Source organism: Accipiter gentilis, chromosome 9 (genome assembly GCF_929443795.1).
Source record: "Accipiter gentilis chromosome 9, bAccGen1.1, whole genome shotgun sequence".
NCBI lineage: Eukaryota > Metazoa > Chordata > Aves > Accipitriformes > Accipitridae > Astur > Astur gentilis.
The window spans coordinates 29,146,492-29,162,373 of NC_064888.1; the positions used below are offsets into that span (position 1 = coordinate 29,146,492).

The window sequence follows — 15,882 nt, forward strand, 5'->3', positions numbered from 1 at the left end:
CATTATGGCTCAGGTTAAAACTATGCCTGGCGCGGAGGCTGCTAATAACCCGTGTGCCAGGGCGGGATGCTCCGCACAGCGAGGGCATCCCCTGGGGGTCACCCCCTCCTCGGCCAGGGTGTCGTCGTCCCCCCAAGCCCCAGGGGCCCCCCGGTCACAGGGATAGCGGCACAGAAACGGCACTCACATTTATGCTTTAATAAAAGTAGGAAGGGAAAACAAACAACAAAGGGATTAGACCAAGATCCGGCCGTGGACTCGTCCTACCACGGCGTGGACTGGCCAGGTCACAGTATTTGCTGCCCAGAGCCCGGAGGGCATGGGGGTGGCTGCCCCCAGAGCCCAGCACTGCAAGGCAGGGCTGCTCCCCCTGAGGTTTACTGCTGGTGATGCCTCCCAGAGAAAGGGGCTGGGGGAGACCCTGAGCAAAGGGGGCTGGGTCAGGCATTAGCCGACCAGCCAGAGCTGGCAAGTGCCACGTTCCACCCACCAGCACAGGAAGACGCCAGCGCTGCTGCTGCTGCCTTTAACCTGCTGCGAGCAGTGATGCCATAGGGGTCCAGCTCCCACCCTCCCACCACATCCCACGGGGAGCACACAGCTCCAGGAAAAGAGCCATCCACAATCTCCCACACTTCCCTGCACCACCTTCCATCCCAGCCAGGACTGAGCTCAGAGACCCCCACCTGTGACATGGGGGCTCCCACCATGCGTACCTCTGCACTGTCCCCCCCCACAGTCCCTCCCACCGGTGACAGCCCAGGATTTTGGCTCCATTAGCCACCATTTAACAACCTACCCCAGGTCCAGGGATCCTGAAGTCTCAGGGCTGAAGGTCACCGCCCCCCATCACTCAGCCCACACTGACTCCAATCCTCCCACCCCATGCTCCCAGCACTCAGCACCAGTATGGAGCGGCCAGCGTTTGCCAAAGCACCCTTCCCTGGCAGCTCTTCTCTTGGACAAGCCCACTCCTCTTCTCACAGTGGCCCCGCATCTCAGGTACACCATGCTGGCGGCCAAGAGGCTTGTTCATGCCGGAGAAGAAAGGGCCACAGCGGCACATGGCTGCTGCTCCGGGGGGAGAGGGGCTGGCGTACCCCAGCCCCATGCTCCCAGCACCAGTACCCATCCCTCCAGATGGACCAAGGAAGAGACCTGCCAGGCTCATGGCTTCTTAGAGTCTCCTGAGCATTCCTCTGGAGCTTTCTTGGCTAAAAGTGCCTTCTCCTCCTTCATCTTCTTCAGCTTGACTTTGCTTCTGCTGGAGGACGAGAAGGTAAGCGAGGCCTTGCTGAACTCCAGGGGGAAGATGCCCACGTCCCCATCGAAGCGGTTCTTGGACACCTGCAGGTAGCGCTTCCCTGGCCCCGTCACCAGCTTACGGTCCTGCAGGATGAGGACATTGTCGGCCTCCTGACTGGCCTGGGGAGAGAAAATCATCTCCAGGAGGGTGCTAGGGATATAGGCAGAGTCACGGGGCTTGGAGGTGCTGCCTGGCTCCTTTGAGCCCTGTTACAGGACATCCCAGGCCATGGAAACTCCAGCACCTCCCTGAGACCAACCCCTTGTCTTCCCCTGGGACATTCCAGAGACCCACCGGGTAGACTTGAGCTGAAGCCACAGCATGCCTGGGGTAAACACAGGAGGGCCATGAACACTCAGAGAGGACCTCCTGCTCACCTCTGCAGGGTTGTTTAGCATCGCAGCAGTAGACAGGAGCACTCAGAAAGCCCATCCCTGCACCCTCCCTGGATCCTGCTTTAATTATCTCCTACTACAACCCACTCACAGTCAATGAGCATTAATTAACTGCACCTAAAGCCGCAACAGAGCTTTAGCTGACAAAGGGTTTGCTCTCTGTCTGCATCTCCTTGCCAAGGCCTGGCCAAATCAGGACTCCACACATCTTCAGCAGGTGACAGGAGTCCTGGGGACATCCTGCCCCTCACACACCTGTCAGGTCCCCAGCAATGACTCTGGGTGCTGGTGGGAGCTAGGGACAGCTGCCCAATGTATCCCAGCCCCTTCCTGGGAACACACTGTGCCCGAGGGACAGGAAGGGCCACCCTGGCCCAGCTCACCTTGGCAGAGCCAAAGATGGAGGCCGTCTGCAGCTCCTTCTCATCATCCTCCTTGCGGGGATGGATGACCAGTGTGATGTGGCAGGTGTTGTCTGTGGCAAACTTGCGGAAGGCACCAACAATGTAGTCCTGGGCAGCGAGCCTGCCACAGCAGGGAGAACGGGGTCAGGGGCTGGCACAGCTTGGTGCGGGGGCTGGGGGGCGGGGCGGACAGCAAGGCGCTGCCAGGTTCAGCCCCACAGCAGGAAGCACTCGGGGGGCTGGCCTCACTCTCCAAGAGGCAGCTGGGCCCACATGGACAAAGGGATGGAGCACGACAGGGATCTCAGGTAACCAGCTCACCCTTTCCCACCTCTTCCTCCCCAGGGCAGTGATCGCCCTTCAACAAAACAGGACTGCCAGGCAGGACGAAAGGGGATGCCCTGTGTGGGTCCCCAGCCCCCGCTGTGACACTCAACGGGGCCAGCTCCAGGAACGAGGGTGGAGGAGTAAGGAGGGGCTTGCTTCGGAAAAGGGCTACCTGTCTGCAGAGATATGCTCGTGTCCCATCATGAACTGGAGGTTGTCGACGACCACATGGGTGATGTCATACATGTAGACTGCATGCTGCATGGTGTCAATCACTGTCCTGGGCAGGGAAAGACTGGGATCAGCCCCGGGGATCAGTGGAGGCAGGGATGGGGATGCTGAGCCGGGCAGAGTGACAGGGAGAGGCAGAGCTGGGAGGTATCAGGCTGGCTGTCGCTGGGCCCTGGGCACATTCCACCTCCACATCTCCTCTGTCCCATGACAGGCACAGCCCCACCCCCACAGGTAAGAGCGGCTGGATCAGGAGGACCCAGCTGCTGCCCACACAGCCCCTGCCCACCATCCCGCAATCGCCCTGGCCCATGGGGACCCTTAGGGTGCACGGGCATGCGTGAAGGCACCACAGCACCTGGTGAATAAAAGGACCAGGCAGTGCCTGTTCTCCCTCCACAGCAAATGGCAGCGCTGCTAGGTGAGCGGGGCGTGGGGGGCATGCATGCTGCCAGGGGCAGAGGCTGGTTTTAGGGCAGCCACCTAGCACAGGGACCTGTCCCTTCACCCCTAGCCCAGAGGGAGGCTGTGACAGTCCCTGCAGCAGCAGGAATGCAGTCAGTTGAACCACTCAAGTCACCATGTGCCAACCCCAGGACTTGAACACCCCCAGTGTGCCTCCTGCCAGCCCCAAATCTGTAACCCGCTGCAGGGGAAGAGCCCCAGCTCCCTACAGCCCTGCAGCACATGCCATGAGAGGTAAACACCACTGGGGGTGAAGGTGTGGGACCATACTTGATGTTCTGCTGGCCATGGAAGGTCATGAAGTAGAGTGGGAGGTCCTCGAAGCGATCAGCCCACTCGTCATACAGCTCCAGCTGGTCCTCCAGACGCTGCAAAGCGAACTGCGTCAGCATGATCTTGGCCAGGCGGATGTTGCTGATCTCGAAGCTGCCCCACAGCGTGCACACCCCCTGCATGCACAAGTCCAGTGCGTACTCACTGATAAAGGTCGTCTTCCCGCTACCCGTCGGGCCTGGTGCAAGGAAACAATGGGAAGAATTAGCTGGGAGAGATGATCTGACCCATCCTGAACAGTCCGAGGGGTTGTTTAGAGGTGGAAGCGCCAGGCAGCAGGGTAAAAGCAGCCAATCCGCAGCACTCCCACCATAAACAAGGAGCATCTCGTGCCAGGCTGCATGCCTGGGCACACACGTGTCACCGCCAGCGGGTCCCTGCGGGGCACGGGGAAGTACTAGGCAGCCAGCTGGGGGCACAGGCAGGGCTCAGACAGGAGGTGGTGGGTGGCAGCCCTTTCTGTGCCACCCCAGGCAGGGAGCCCACCGCAACACTGGCATGCCTGCCCCAGAATACCTAGGAACACACCCCAGCCTCTTGCACACCCCCAGGATGGGCTCAGCCAAAGCTGTGAGCAGAAAGGGACCTGAAAGACTCGTGAGGTGTCACCCCCAGGAGGGTGAAGCCACCGAAGAGCTCTCTGCTACCCCTGTTCACCAGCCAATTGCCCATCACCTGTGAAGATGGTGAGCTCCCCTCTGCGGTGTCCTTTGAGGAGCTTATTGAGCTCGGGGAAGCGCGCCCACTTGACGCCGGCCACCTGCTCAGTGTTGACCAGCTCCCCGAACACCTCCTCGCGCAGCTGCCGGAAGGACACAATGGATTTGTGGCTGGCGGGCAGGGCAGTACGCAGGATCTTGGTGAGGTTCAGGCCCTGGTTCAGAGCCTCCAAGGGTCGGGGCTGCAGGTTGCCGGGGCGCACCAGGGAGCAACGCTTGAGGCTCAGCTTGCGGGCAAAGAGCTTGGCGGCTTCCCAGGAGTGCAGGTCCTCGCCCAACCACAGCGTGATGCGCTTGAACTGCTCCAGGTAGGGGAGGAGGGCAGGGGGCAGGCAGGTGGCCCCCCGTGGCAAGGCCAGACTGGCCACCCCTGTAGCTTGGTACAGGGCCAGGGCATCCAGCTCCCACCCAGTTAAGACCAGCTCTGTGTCTCGGTGGCCAATCAGGGGCAGCCCAAAGAGATTGCGGTAGGAGTCGAGGCGGGGTAAAGTCTCTTCCACGTAAGTGATCGCATCCCCCTTCTTCTCCACCCTCACGAGCTTCAGGCCTTTCAGCGTTGCATCGCGGGGACTGAACCAGGGGAAGACAAGGGACTTGGCAGTCCTCAGGTAACGCACCCCAAAGCGTTTCAGGGTGGCGTCCGTCACCAGGGAGATACCGAACATGGCCTTGGTCTTGTTGGTCTCGTCCTTGTCCAGCAGCTCCCAGAGTGGCAGCGCCCGGTCCCAGATGCAGCGGGCATCCTCGCGAGCCCATTGCACGTCCTCCTCCAGCTCCTCCGTGCCGGGGGTGGGAACGCCGCGGTGCTGCAGCTCCACCGTGGCCTGGAAGTCCTGCCAGGTGCCCTCGGCCAGAGTGGCCGTGCACAGGAAGCTGCCCGTCATCTTGTCGATGAAAAGCGTGTAAGGGGCGCTGGCGGCCGGCGGCTGGTCCTGCTGGCCGTCGGTGAAGAGGCTGGGGGTGTGCAGGCAGCTGTACCCATCGTGGAAGGGGATGCCCTGGGCCCGCAGATACTGCCGGATCTCGGTGATGGAGACGGAGGGCATGGGCCGCTCGGGGGAGGGCAGCACGTCCTTCTTGTAGCGCCGCTGGGTGAGGCGGCCCAGCGCCCCGGCCCTCAGGGAGGCTCCCTTGCTCCTCGCCCCCCCGCACAGCAGCGGCAGGAGGCGGCCGGCGGCTCTGCAGGACCGCAGGGGCACGGCCGCCATCCTGCCCGCGCTCCGCCTCCGCCTCCGCCCGGGCCGCCTGGGCCGCCCGGGCCGCCCCGGCACCCGCCCGCAGCCGCCGCGGATCCGGCATCGGCGGCCCCGCGGCCCGGCGCCGCTCAGGCCGCCCCCCTCACGTGGAGCTCCACGGACGCCGCCATTGCCCGACCCCGCCGCCGCCGCGCTCAGCGCGTCACTTCCGGGCGGCGGACGGAAGCCGGTGCTCCCGTCTCCCCGCGCGATTCCGGTTCCGGGTGAGGGCGGCGCCATGACGAGCCGCGGGACGCCCAGCCGGTTCCTGGCGGCCGTCCTGCACAACGGCGTGGGCCGCTACGTGCGGCAGCTCCAGCGCCTCCAGCTCCTCTTCAGCCCTACCGCGGGCGACGCCCGCGGCGCCAGGTACCGCCGGAGACGCCCCGCCCGCGGCCACTGGCCGCCGGGGATGGGGGAGGGGGGAGGGGCTTACGAGAAGCTGTGGTGATCTCTGACCTGTCTGTGCAGGGAAAGGGGAAGGTGCTGCTGACCTCTGACCCACAGGGGTGTGGGGGGAGGGGCTGCGACCCCCCATCTCTTACGCGATGGGGGAGGGACTAGAAGGTGGCACCGCTGACCCCTGACCTCCGACCCCCCGGCGCAGGGGCAGGCTGGGCCATGACCTCAGACCTGCAGCTGACAACACCCCTGACCTCTGCACCGTGACCCCACCTGTGGGCAGGGCACCACGGTGGGCATGACCCCACCTGTGACCTTTGCCCTGGTGACCCCCACCCTCTGACCCCGCTGGGGCTGGGGGCCCCCACCCCCCCGCAGGCAGTTCGTGGAGGAGGCGGCGCTGGACTTTGCCCGGCAGCACCCCGATGTCGTTCTCTACATCAGCCCCCGCTTTGGCCGGGCCCCACTGCTGGTGGCTGAGTACCGTGAGTGTGTGGGGGGGCAAGGGTGGGTTTGGGAGGATCAGGATGGGGACAGGGCCCTCCCCACCCTGCCCTGGATCTGCACAGCTTCTGCCCAGCTGCAGATGGTGCTAGGGCCAGCTGCCCTGCGGGACAGGGGAACAGCAGCTGCCCCCACCATGGGGAGGGGGGGGCAGTGGGTTGGGGGAGCCCCGGTTTGACACCCCACCCCCTGCTCTGCCACAGTGAACGGGACAGTGCGGGAGGAGCTCATTGCCAACAAGACGAGCGAGGAGATCGTGCAGCTGGCCACCAAGCTGGCTGGCCAGTCTGGCCTGGACATCATCCGCATCCGCAAGCCCTTCCACACCGACAACCCCAGTGTCCAGGGCCAGTGGCACCCCTTCACCAACAAACCCTCTGCCCTCACTGTCCAGGGCCCGCGCCTGCAGCCCCAATAAAGGCTCCGCTCCCCACCCTGCGCCTCCGCATCCATCTCTCCTCCTGCCCACAGAGACACTCTGCCACGCCATGTCCAGACAGAGCCGCGTTTATTGCCAGGGGGCATGTGGGGCTGTGCACGAGGGGTGCCAGACACGGAGGGCAGTGCCCCTCCTTGGGGGGGTGGTGTGTGCTTGGGGGGTGGATTGCTCCCCCCTGCCCCCCCCTTGCAACAAAAACAAGGGTGGGGGCAGGATGGGAGAGCCCGGCATCCAGCTCTTGCCTTTTCCCACTAAGCCTTACTCTTCTGGGGCAAGAGGGTCAGGGCTGCAGCCCGTTAGGGACCCCAAGGGCTGCCACTCCCCTCCTGCCCCCCCTGCAGGGCTGAGCTTCAGGCAATGTCCTGATCCTGGAGGTGCCAGTAAGGAACACAGAGGGGAGGACACACACCCCAGCAAGTCTATCCCTCCCAGGCTTCTCCGGTGTCACCGCCTTGTCCCCAGGGTGTAAGATGCTTTTGTCATCGCAGTCCCTTGGGTTCCCCCAGGAGGCGGCAGAAGCAGAGGTAGTTGGGGGGATTTAGGGGCAGTGGCTGCCCCTGGAAAGTGCCATGAAAAGCAGGAGGCCCCAGAGGGAGGCAGGTCCTTGTCCAGGGCTCCTCTTCACTGTGCGAGGACACTTCCCGTCCCACATGTCCCACAGGGGACAGGGCTGTGCCTGAACCCCAGTTCTCCAATGGCACCATGCAGGAGGGCAGAAATGTGGTGCCCAGGGCTGTGGGGGCACAACGGACATCGGGGGGCGGGGGGGGGATGCGAGTGCTGCGCTGGTCCCTCGTCATGCTGTGGGGCATGGCAGTGGCTGCCAGGGCATCTTGCTGCCTGCTGCTGCATCCTGCTCTTCCCCTGCAGCGCCTTGGAGAGAGGGGGCAGAGCCCCATCAGGGTTGGAGGCCCCAGGGGTGCCACCTCCCTAGGGCACCAGCCCTGAATTTCACCTGGGGCCTCCTTGCAGGGGGCATGTGCTGTTCCACCAGCTGCTCTGGGGCATTCGGGGACATGGTCTCCTTGCCCTGGCTCAGTCCCTCGCCGAATTGTCCTCTCCCGGAGAGGAAACCCTGGGGGGACAGATGTGGGAGAGTGGGCAGGGGCTGGCAGGCACCAAGGCCACCTCCCGCAATGCGAGATGTGTCTGAGGCCCCTCTCCTGCCTGTGAGCAGGCAGCTGGAAGAAACTCCCCCGGCCCCACGCTGGGAAGGGACCCTGCACCCTGTGAAAGGCGCAGGAACCTTGAGCAGCCCCCAGCCCCACTCCCGGCTCCTCACCCACCTCTCAGCAGCAGTCCAGCTCCCATGCGCTGAGGGATGCCCAGCGGGGCAGGCCAGAGTCCACGCATCCACAACAGCATCTCTCACACCTGGACGGACGGACAGACAGAAACTCTCCCTCCCCACCCTGGTGTCCACCTTCAGCCAGGCGCCAGCTCCTGCCTCCAGCTCGTGGCCGCCGTTGGTGGGTTTTTATACATAAATAGAGCTCCCAAATTTAAATAGATTATTTTTCTTTTTTTTCTTCTGTACAGCGAGTCTCAAAAGTGAGTGAAAAGCCGAAGGAACAGCCGAGCCCGGGCCCGGCCCGGCTCTGCCATCCAGGAGGTAGTTTTGCCTGAGTCTTGTAACACTGCTGGCAGGGGGTGGGAGAAGGGGCCGGAGGGCAGGAGGGTCCCGCTGGCAGGACCCCCCCCTCCGGCCCCTACACGGAGCTCTCGTCCAGCTTTTCCACCAGCTGCGTGTGTTTCCGCTTCTCCAGGATCTTGCTGAGTTCCTCGGTGAAGGACGCGCTGTAGAGCGGCGAGGCCAGCGGCTCCTCCTGCTGCTGCAGCAGCATGTAGCTGTTGCCATTCATCTTGCGGAGCACGTTCGGCAGAGCCCCTACGCCGTTGGTGAGCTCGGTCGGCAGTGGTGGCGGCGGCGGCAGCGGGGGCATGGCAGCTGGCAGCTCCTTGACTGGGGAGGTGGCAGCCGTGGGCGCCTCGCCGGGGATGATCCGCAGGCAGCCATCGGGATAGGTGAGCTCTTCCTCCTCCTCCTCCTCCTCCCGGCGGCCCTTGCGCAGGCAGTTGGCCGAGACGGTCTGCAGCTCCACGCTGGCTGGCCGCGGCTCCCCCAGGACATACTTGCCCTTGCGCTTCTCCAGGCAGGACACGTAGAGGAGGACGGTGCTGAGCACAGCGCACAGCACCACCAAGGCGACGATGGCGGAGACATAAGCCACCTTCATGTCGCCGGCTGCCTGGCTGGCGGCGTGGGGCCGTGAGGCAGCCGTGGGGCCGCGAGGCAGCTCGGGCAGCACAGTGAGGCTGTAGGCAGCCAGCAGTGTCCGGAGACCCCGCTCCTCCCCATAGCAGCGGTACTCGCCACTGTGCTGGGGCAACGTGTCCGTCACCAGCAGCCCGTCCACCCCAACACGCAGCCGGTCCTGCCCCGTGCCCGGCGCCTCGCTGCCATTCAGCAGCCAGACGGCTCGTGCCAGGTTGGAGTGCTGGTCGCAGGGCAGCAGCACGTCGTCCCCCTGCAGCACCGTCCGGTTCTTCCACGGCAGGGAGCCTGCGGGGACACAAACTGCCTCGCACCCACCTCAGCCACCCTAAGGGACACCGGCATCCCCCACGGTCTTGAGGGGCGGCGCAGACTCACCCCGCCCAGAGCTGCTCCGGCATCCCTCGTTGCCGCTCTGAATGTCCTGCACCAGCCCTGTGCTGCAAGACATGGGGGGCTTCAGCCATACAGCCCCAGCTGAGCCCACCCTTACAGGGTCACGGCCACTGGGAGACCTGCTGTCAGATGCCAGATCCTCGGGGGTGGTGGCACTGGGGCCACTGTGCCATGGGGTGATGTGCAACAGCACGGGATGGGGCAGGTGGAAGGCTCAGGCTGGCTGTCCCCGGTGGGGTCGCCATGTCTCTACCTGTCTGCGGTGGCGGTGGCGCGGCAGGCCCTGCCGTCCCAGGCGCAGTAGGGGTCCCGGGCGAGGATGCAGTCGTAGCAGGAGGCATACCTGGCGCAGGAGGCCAGGGGCACCTGCAGGATCCCGCTGGCTGCCCCCACGTACAGGCTCCTCTGGGGGGAAAGGGCTGGCTCAGCACTGCCCTGGCATGGTGCAGCTGGGCTGTGGGGTGCCCCATGGCACCCAGAGATCACCCCCAGGCCCCCAGTGCAGCTCTCCCTTGGTGGGGGTGGACAAGGAAGGTGGCAGCTGGCACCTGGCAAGGAGGTGGGGGCCAGGCTGGTTCCTTTCCCCAGGCTGCCCCACTGGGCCCTAGCACGTATCCCAAGCTGGGGTGACCCAGGAATCATGTCCCCCCTGCTCCCCCAAACAGCCCAATGGCAGCTTCGCAGCACAAACGTGCCCCATGTGTGGTGTCCCCTGACTTCTTCCATCCCTCACCTGGGCGTGGGAGATCACCAGGCTCTCCACAGGCTGCTGGTCCCCAAACACCTGCACCTCCTCCACAATGTGGATGCTGGAGCCCACCACCACGGCCTTGTGGATCCAGCCATCCCCTGGAGAGCAAGAGCAGGGGGTCAGGAAGGAGCATGGGGTGTCCCCTCTGCCCAGCAGAGACCCAGCAAACTCATCCCATGCTCACCCGTCCCCATGAAGAGCACATCGTAGGAGCGGCCGTCGAGGGCCCGCACCCTGTCCACAGCCAGCTGGCTGTATACCACGCTCTTCTTCACCAGCAGCGGCTCCCCACCAGCCGGCTTCACCTCCTCAAACATGAGCGGGTGCAGCTTGATGAAGTCCAGGACGCTGTTGGGCAGGTCCTGTGAGGAGTTGTAGCCCTTCCTGCGGGAGTGGTCTGTGATGCACTGCCCGGGGGAGATGCGGGTCAGGAGGGGATGCGGTTGCCCCATGCCCCCCCTGCTCCACACCCCCAGGCACTCACGGAGCCGGGCCGGGGCTCAGGCACTGCACCATCGTAGCGTGACCACTTGCGAGCTGAGTCCTGGTACTCCATGTAGGGGCCCTCAAAGGCATGCTGCACTGACGAGATGGTGTAGCGGCACACGGCTGAGGCCTCCATGGTCCTCCTGGGGGGCAAAGCCCCACCTGAGCCCGGGCAGACACACAGGTGCCCCCCACCAATGCACCCCCAGGTGCTCAGCACCTGCCTGTGCGTCCCCTCGACCATCTCTGGTCTCCCCATGCTGCAGACTGTTAGCCCCAGCCATTTTGACCGCTGCCCCACTCACCACTGCGCTGAGAGTGTGAAGGCGGCATAGAAGACAGTGCTGGCCCAGCCACCCCCGTCCAGGCTGCAGATGCTGCGCAGGACCTCGTAGTAGGGGATGTAGCAGACCAGGTGCGCCTTCATGAAGGACGTCCATTTGCGCTGCAGGATCTTCTTCCCCCCCACGTCACTCTGGGAGAGTGCAGGCAGCATTTCTGCACAGGCTGCTGGGGGTCTGTGTCCCCCTCTGCCTGTGCCTCAGTTTCCCCCAAGGTGTGAGCACACAGCCCCTGCACCGGGAGGAGCAGCGCTTGGCTTCCTGTGGCCAGGGACATGCCTACCTTGCAGACACGGGCCACCCGGGCCACCCGGGCCACCTGGTTCTTGTCAAAGAAGGATGTGGTCTCCTCACCCGCCCGCTCCGTGAAGAAGTAGTAGATTTTGTCATCGTCGCCCACGGGGCTGTCCTTGCTCTCCTGGACCAGCACAGAGGCCACAAACTCGGCATCTGGGGGACGCGGAGCGAGAGGTGCAGATGAGGGACCCACTCCGGGATGGGGATCCCTCTGTGCCTTGGTTTCCTCTCATGGCAAACCACACAGGACCCCAGGGCCACCCCCTACCCCTGCTCCACACTCCCCGAGGTGATGCACAGTGTACCATGGCCCATGATGCCAGTCCCGGGGGGGACACAGGGACATCTCACCATTCAGCCAGTGCAGCGGGGACTCTTCAGTCTTCAGCGGCCGCTGGTGCAGGTTCCTCCGGATGTCAGGGAGGCTCCGAAACTCGTAGCGCGTGGCCGTGTACAAGCCACCATCTGGGCAGGGCAGGCACCCGTCAGCATGGCCCCGCAGCCTGGGGACAGCAGGGGACAGCCCCGAAAGCCCCCAGCATCCCTGTGCCCCAGGCAGAGAAGGAGGAGGAGGAGGACCAAGTCCTGGCTTGCTAAGGCCCTCCTCCCATGCAGAGCCCACCCAGCTGGGGACCCGCCCGTGGGGCCACTGGGGAGGGGGCCAGGGTCGGTGGCATCCCACATGTCGTCGCCAAACCTGGGAAAGGTGCCACTTACCCACGATGAGGCCGGTGTAGCCACGGGCGGGGTCATACGGGCACTTCTCCTTGCCTTCTTCAAAGTGGGATGGCAATGTGAACCTGTCGGCATCCTTGAGGGGGACAGAGGACCAGGTTAGACAGGAGGGGACAGAATTGCCTCACCTGCCAGCCCCAGGCTCTCTTCAGAGGCTGCTAGTGGGCACAAAGCAATGCCCACAGCCGTGCCCTTGTCCGCAATACAAACTCCCCCAGCACCCTCCAGCTGGTCAGAAACCACATGGACAGCCAGAGCCCCCAGCCAAGAGCAAGGAGAGGTCTCAGGGGGAAGGGGAGGCCCAGTACTCCACTTTGGCATCATGTGAGCATCGGGCAGGAGTCAGCCAGCACAGCCAATGTTCCCGGGCTGTGCCTGGCCAGCAGACACTGTCCAGCTGGGCTGGGTCTCCCTGCGTGACAACCCCATCACGGCTTCTTTGGGGTTTGCAGTTCAAAGCGCGTCAAATAATGACGGGGCCCTTCCAGCTCCACGGCTCTTCCACCTGACTCCCAGGGCGTGCAATGGCCAAACCGGACTGGCAGCACGGCTGTGGGAATGGGCATGGCCCCTCCAGGGCTCCCCGGCCACGCTGGGGACAGCCCCAGACCCCTTTGCCACCCAGCTCAGGGAGGGAGGTAGGCAAAGGGTGGCTGAGTCACCAAGGAGCCACCGTTCCGGGGGTGAAAGTCCCACTGCTGGGGGGACGTGGCTGCCCCCAGCTTCTCTGTCATGAGTCACAGCCACGCGAGGACCCCCCACCCCCGACCTGGTCCAGGAAATCCTTGGGGAGGGGCTGCTGAGTCAGCCCTGCCACCGTCACCATCCCTGTCACCCTCCCTGCTAACATCACCGCCCCAGGCACACTTGCTACTGGCCACCAGCCAGTCTGCAGCCCCACTTTGGGAAGGGACCCTGCACTGGGGATGAGCTCCAGTGCTGGCACATGCCACCCTGCTTGCGCCGCTGTGCCCACGTGTCCCCCCCATGGCACCGATCCCCATGCCGGCCATCTCGCTATGGGGTCAGAGTCCAACGCTACTACCAGGGTGGGGACTTTGGGCACCTGCGTCACGGTGGCTGCATCCCCAAACCGACCCACCCCAGACTGGGGGTCACTCACCTTCCCCCGCAAGCTGGGGAGGGGCAAGGACAGGGGCAGAAAGGGAGCGGGGCTGCAGGAGATGGTGGGAGAGGGCAGGGGCTGTGCCACTCTGGGGTGGCATGGTGGCAGGGGACAGGTGACAGCCGTGGGGCCGGTACTCACAATGGAGGCACAGAGTGGGTGGAAGGCGTAGGTCCCACAGCTGTAGAGGTGGGTGCTGTTCAGCCTCTGCAGAAACCGCACATGGTTGAAGCATTCGGTCTGTGGAGAGGGAGGACAGGCATCACCACCCGGGGAAAGTAGCAGTGGCCCCCTCCAGCACCTGGCACCCACCCACCGGCTCTACCTTGTTGTTTTTGCCCTTCTGCAGGCAGTCCATCTGCTTCTCCGGAGAGGCTTCCCAGTGGATCTGCAAGGGGAAGAGGGACTGCCACTGTGTGACCCCCCACTACTGCGTGGTCTCCCCGTCACTGCAGGCTCCAGCCTCTGCCAGAGCTGTCAGAGATGCTAAAATCCTCTTTTATTTAGAGAGGGGACAGTTGCTTAGAGCACGAGATAGCACCCTGCCTGCATTCCCCCCAGCCCAGGGCAAGAGCGGTCCCACACCCTCACCTGCGGGCAGAAACCCCAGAGCACCTGCAGGATCCTGGGGTGTCCTTCCCAGGGGGAACAAAGGGGTGTGCTTCCCCCCCTGCCCCTCATCCTGCCAGGTTGTCCCTGAAGCAGGCATCTCTGAGCTTGGGGACATTTCCCACCGCTGTCCCCACACTGCCTGGCTGGGGAGAAGGACCAGGCATCCACAGGGGACCTGGGGACAGACCTGGGGACAGCACCTCCAGGCCAGACCTGAGATGGCGAGCAGGAGGATGAGCAGGGATAGGGTGGCCATGATTCGGGCAGGGACTGGGCAGCATGGGACAGGAGAGGACAACCAGCCGGCAGTGGCCAGAGGTTGGGCTCACCGTGCGGTGGGAGCCATCGGCCACGTCACTGGAGTTGAGGGCGAAGATGGCTCCCCTGGCGCCCACGTAGAGGATGCCCCGGTCTTCCTCCAGCAGCAGGGTGCTGTAGTTGAGGGTGTGTGCGCTGAAGCGCCGGACGCCCAACAGCTCTGCAAAGGGAATGGGGTGCTGAGGGGGGACCCCAGGGCAGGCATGGCATGAGCCACCGGGGAAAAGACACAGGATGGAGCCAGGAGTGAGTGGGAAGGCACCCACCAAGGTTATCAGGCAGACAGCACCGGGCGTCAGGGGTTATGGCAGGAGGAAAGGAAGAGGGGAGGTTTGGTGGGAGGTGAAAGAAAGGCACTAATTGGGCTCAGGCTCATAGGGTAAATTTCTCCCTGCTAACTAAAATGGCAGCTCAGGGTGGGAGCTGCGACATCCATGCCCAGCATGGACCCTCCACCCTGTTTGAGGAACCATTGGAGGAAGCAAAAACACACCGGCAGCAACCTGAGCTCCGAACCAAACCCAGCCAGCTCAAAAGGAAGGATGCAAAAAACCTGAACCAAAACTGCCGTGCAAGGGGACAGCTCCCGCAGCAAGGCTGGGCACTCCCTGCCCACCAAGCCAGAGAAAACATCCAATTTGGGGTGCTGAGAAGTGTGGGGTGGGACTCAGCCCTGGCCAGAGGAATGCCAAGCCAGGCTCAGACCCTCCCACCGCAGGAGGAGAAAGTCCTGTGGGGCTTGGGACTTTGGAGGCAGCTGGGGAATGACCCCCCCGAAAGGAGGCATTGCCTGGGGAGAAAAGGGCACCACAGCTGCAAATGAAACCCTCTCCCACCATCGAGCGCTGAGCTGGGCTTCACTAACGAGGTCAACAAAGTCGTGTGGATGCCCAAGGCACGATGACATTGCGGGACTGGCTGACACTACAGAGGCTGGAGGCCAAGAGCCCAGTGGCAATTAGAGAAAATCATGGAAGAAAGCTCCCTGCTGACTATCCGGCCCATGAGAGCCCAGTCTGGGTGTGATGCCCAGCTCAGGACACCATCCAAGGGCTGCTCGGCAGGGCTGGGGACTGGCAAAAGCTCCCTGCATGCTCTTGTCCCCTCCAACTTTTGGGGAGATGCCTTTGTCCTGCTCCATCCCTCGGGGCACATCGACTCCAGGCACCCAACACCAGACAGACATGCAGGCTCTGATTTCTGGAGCCCAGGGGACTGGAGGTCTCCCTGTAGCCACCCCCCCAATCCTGAGCTCCCAGCTCCAGGGGCTGGCGAAGGCTGGACACAAGTCACGACGCACCAAACCTGGTGCCGGCAAGATCCCAAACCTCACCACCAAGACCTGCACCCCCTTACCATCAAAGGTGACCGTTGTCCTGGGGGTGGCATCCAGGTCAGTGGCAGACCGCCGTGACTGGTAGCCCATGGCTGCCGCCACAAAGAGAGCCATCAGGAGATGGGCTGTGCCTCCACTCATCTTCCCGCTCCCCCGGCGGGGGCAGCTGCCCAGCCTGCTGCCTCCGGGCTGGCACAGCCGATCCTCGGGATGGGCTCCCCAGCTCCCCAGGATGGGGCTGGCCGCCAAACCCTCCTGAAACACAGAGCACCAGGTCAGACACTCCCACTGTCCCCAGCACCTCATGAGCAAGCGAGCTTGGGAAGGAGCTGGCTGCACGCATGCATGGATGCTTGACCGGGCATGGCCTCAGCCCAGGGGTGGCTTCAGGGAAAAGCAAACCCTCGTTTGCCAAAGGGGAAACTGAGGCACAGCGCAAGGCATCGAGC

The 15,882-nt window shown here is 63.8% G+C and overlaps 3 protein-coding genes across 8 annotated transcripts in view; 1 reads left to right on the forward strand and 2 right to left on the reverse strand.

Annotated features, from left to right (window-relative positions):
* Positions 1–218: 218 nt before the first annotated feature.
* On the reverse strand, positions 219–5,655 carry TWNK (twinkle mtDNA helicase). 2 transcript variants are annotated; one of them, XM_049810639.1, is made up of 5 exons: positions 4,137–5,655; positions 3,399–3,639; positions 2,605–2,712; positions 2,085–2,226; positions 219–1,425 (listed from the first exon to the last, which is right to left on the reverse strand). In XM_049810639.1, the coding sequence occupies exons 1-5, from the start codon at positions 5,653–5,655 to the stop codon at positions 1,168–1,170; spliced, it is 2,268 nt and encodes a 755-aa protein (XP_049666596.1). In that variant the 3' UTR covers positions 219–1,167. The 2 variants fall into 2 exon arrangements, with proteins under 2 accessions (XP_049666596.1, XP_049666597.1); XM_049810640.1 differs by having other exon boundaries at positions 219–1,389; positions 4,137–5,450.
* On the forward strand, positions 5,612–6,754 carry MRPL43 (mitochondrial ribosomal protein L43). The gene is made up of 3 exons (XM_049810676.1): positions 5,612–5,784; positions 6,196–6,302; positions 6,525–6,754. Exons 1-3 carry the CDS (start codon positions 5,654–5,656, stop codon positions 6,737–6,739), a joined length of 453 nt encoding a protein of 150 aa, XP_049666633.1. The 5' UTR covers positions 5,612–5,653; the 3' UTR covers positions 6,740–6,754.
* A 1,613-nt stretch (positions 6,755–8,367) lies between these two features.
* Positions 8,368–15,882, reverse strand: part of SEMA4G (semaphorin 4G) — a 28,217-nt gene continuing 20,702 nt past the window's right edge. For 4 of the 5 annotated variants that reach the window (XM_049810634.1, XM_049810635.1, XM_049810631.1 and 1 more), the window contains exons 2-15: positions 15,454–15,688; positions 14,109–14,257; positions 13,493–13,555; positions 13,309–13,407; positions 12,024–12,117; positions 11,658–11,771; positions 11,293–11,459; positions 10,974–11,143; positions 10,667–10,811; positions 10,367–10,589; positions 10,165–10,280; positions 9,685–9,836; positions 9,414–9,475; positions 8,368–9,323 (exon numbers count right to left, since the gene is read on the reverse strand). In XM_049810634.1, coding sequence (XP_049666591.1) covers positions 8,470–9,323; positions 9,414–9,475; positions 9,685–9,836; positions 10,165–10,280; positions 10,367–10,589; positions 10,667–10,811; positions 10,974–11,143; positions 11,293–11,459; positions 11,658–11,771; positions 12,024–12,117; positions 13,309–13,407; positions 13,493–13,555; positions 14,109–14,257; positions 15,454–15,574 — 2,529 coding nt within the window. In that variant the 5' untranslated portion in view covers positions 15,575–15,688 and the 3' untranslated portion in view covers positions 8,368–8,469. The remainder of the gene's footprint in view (positions 9,324–9,413; positions 9,476–9,684; positions 9,837–10,164; positions 10,281–10,366; positions 10,590–10,666; positions 10,812–10,973; positions 11,144–11,292; positions 11,460–11,657; positions 11,772–12,023; positions 12,118–13,308; positions 13,408–13,492; positions 13,556–14,108; positions 14,258–15,453; positions 15,689–15,882) is intronic. The other variant, XM_049810632.1, reaches the window with a different exon arrangement.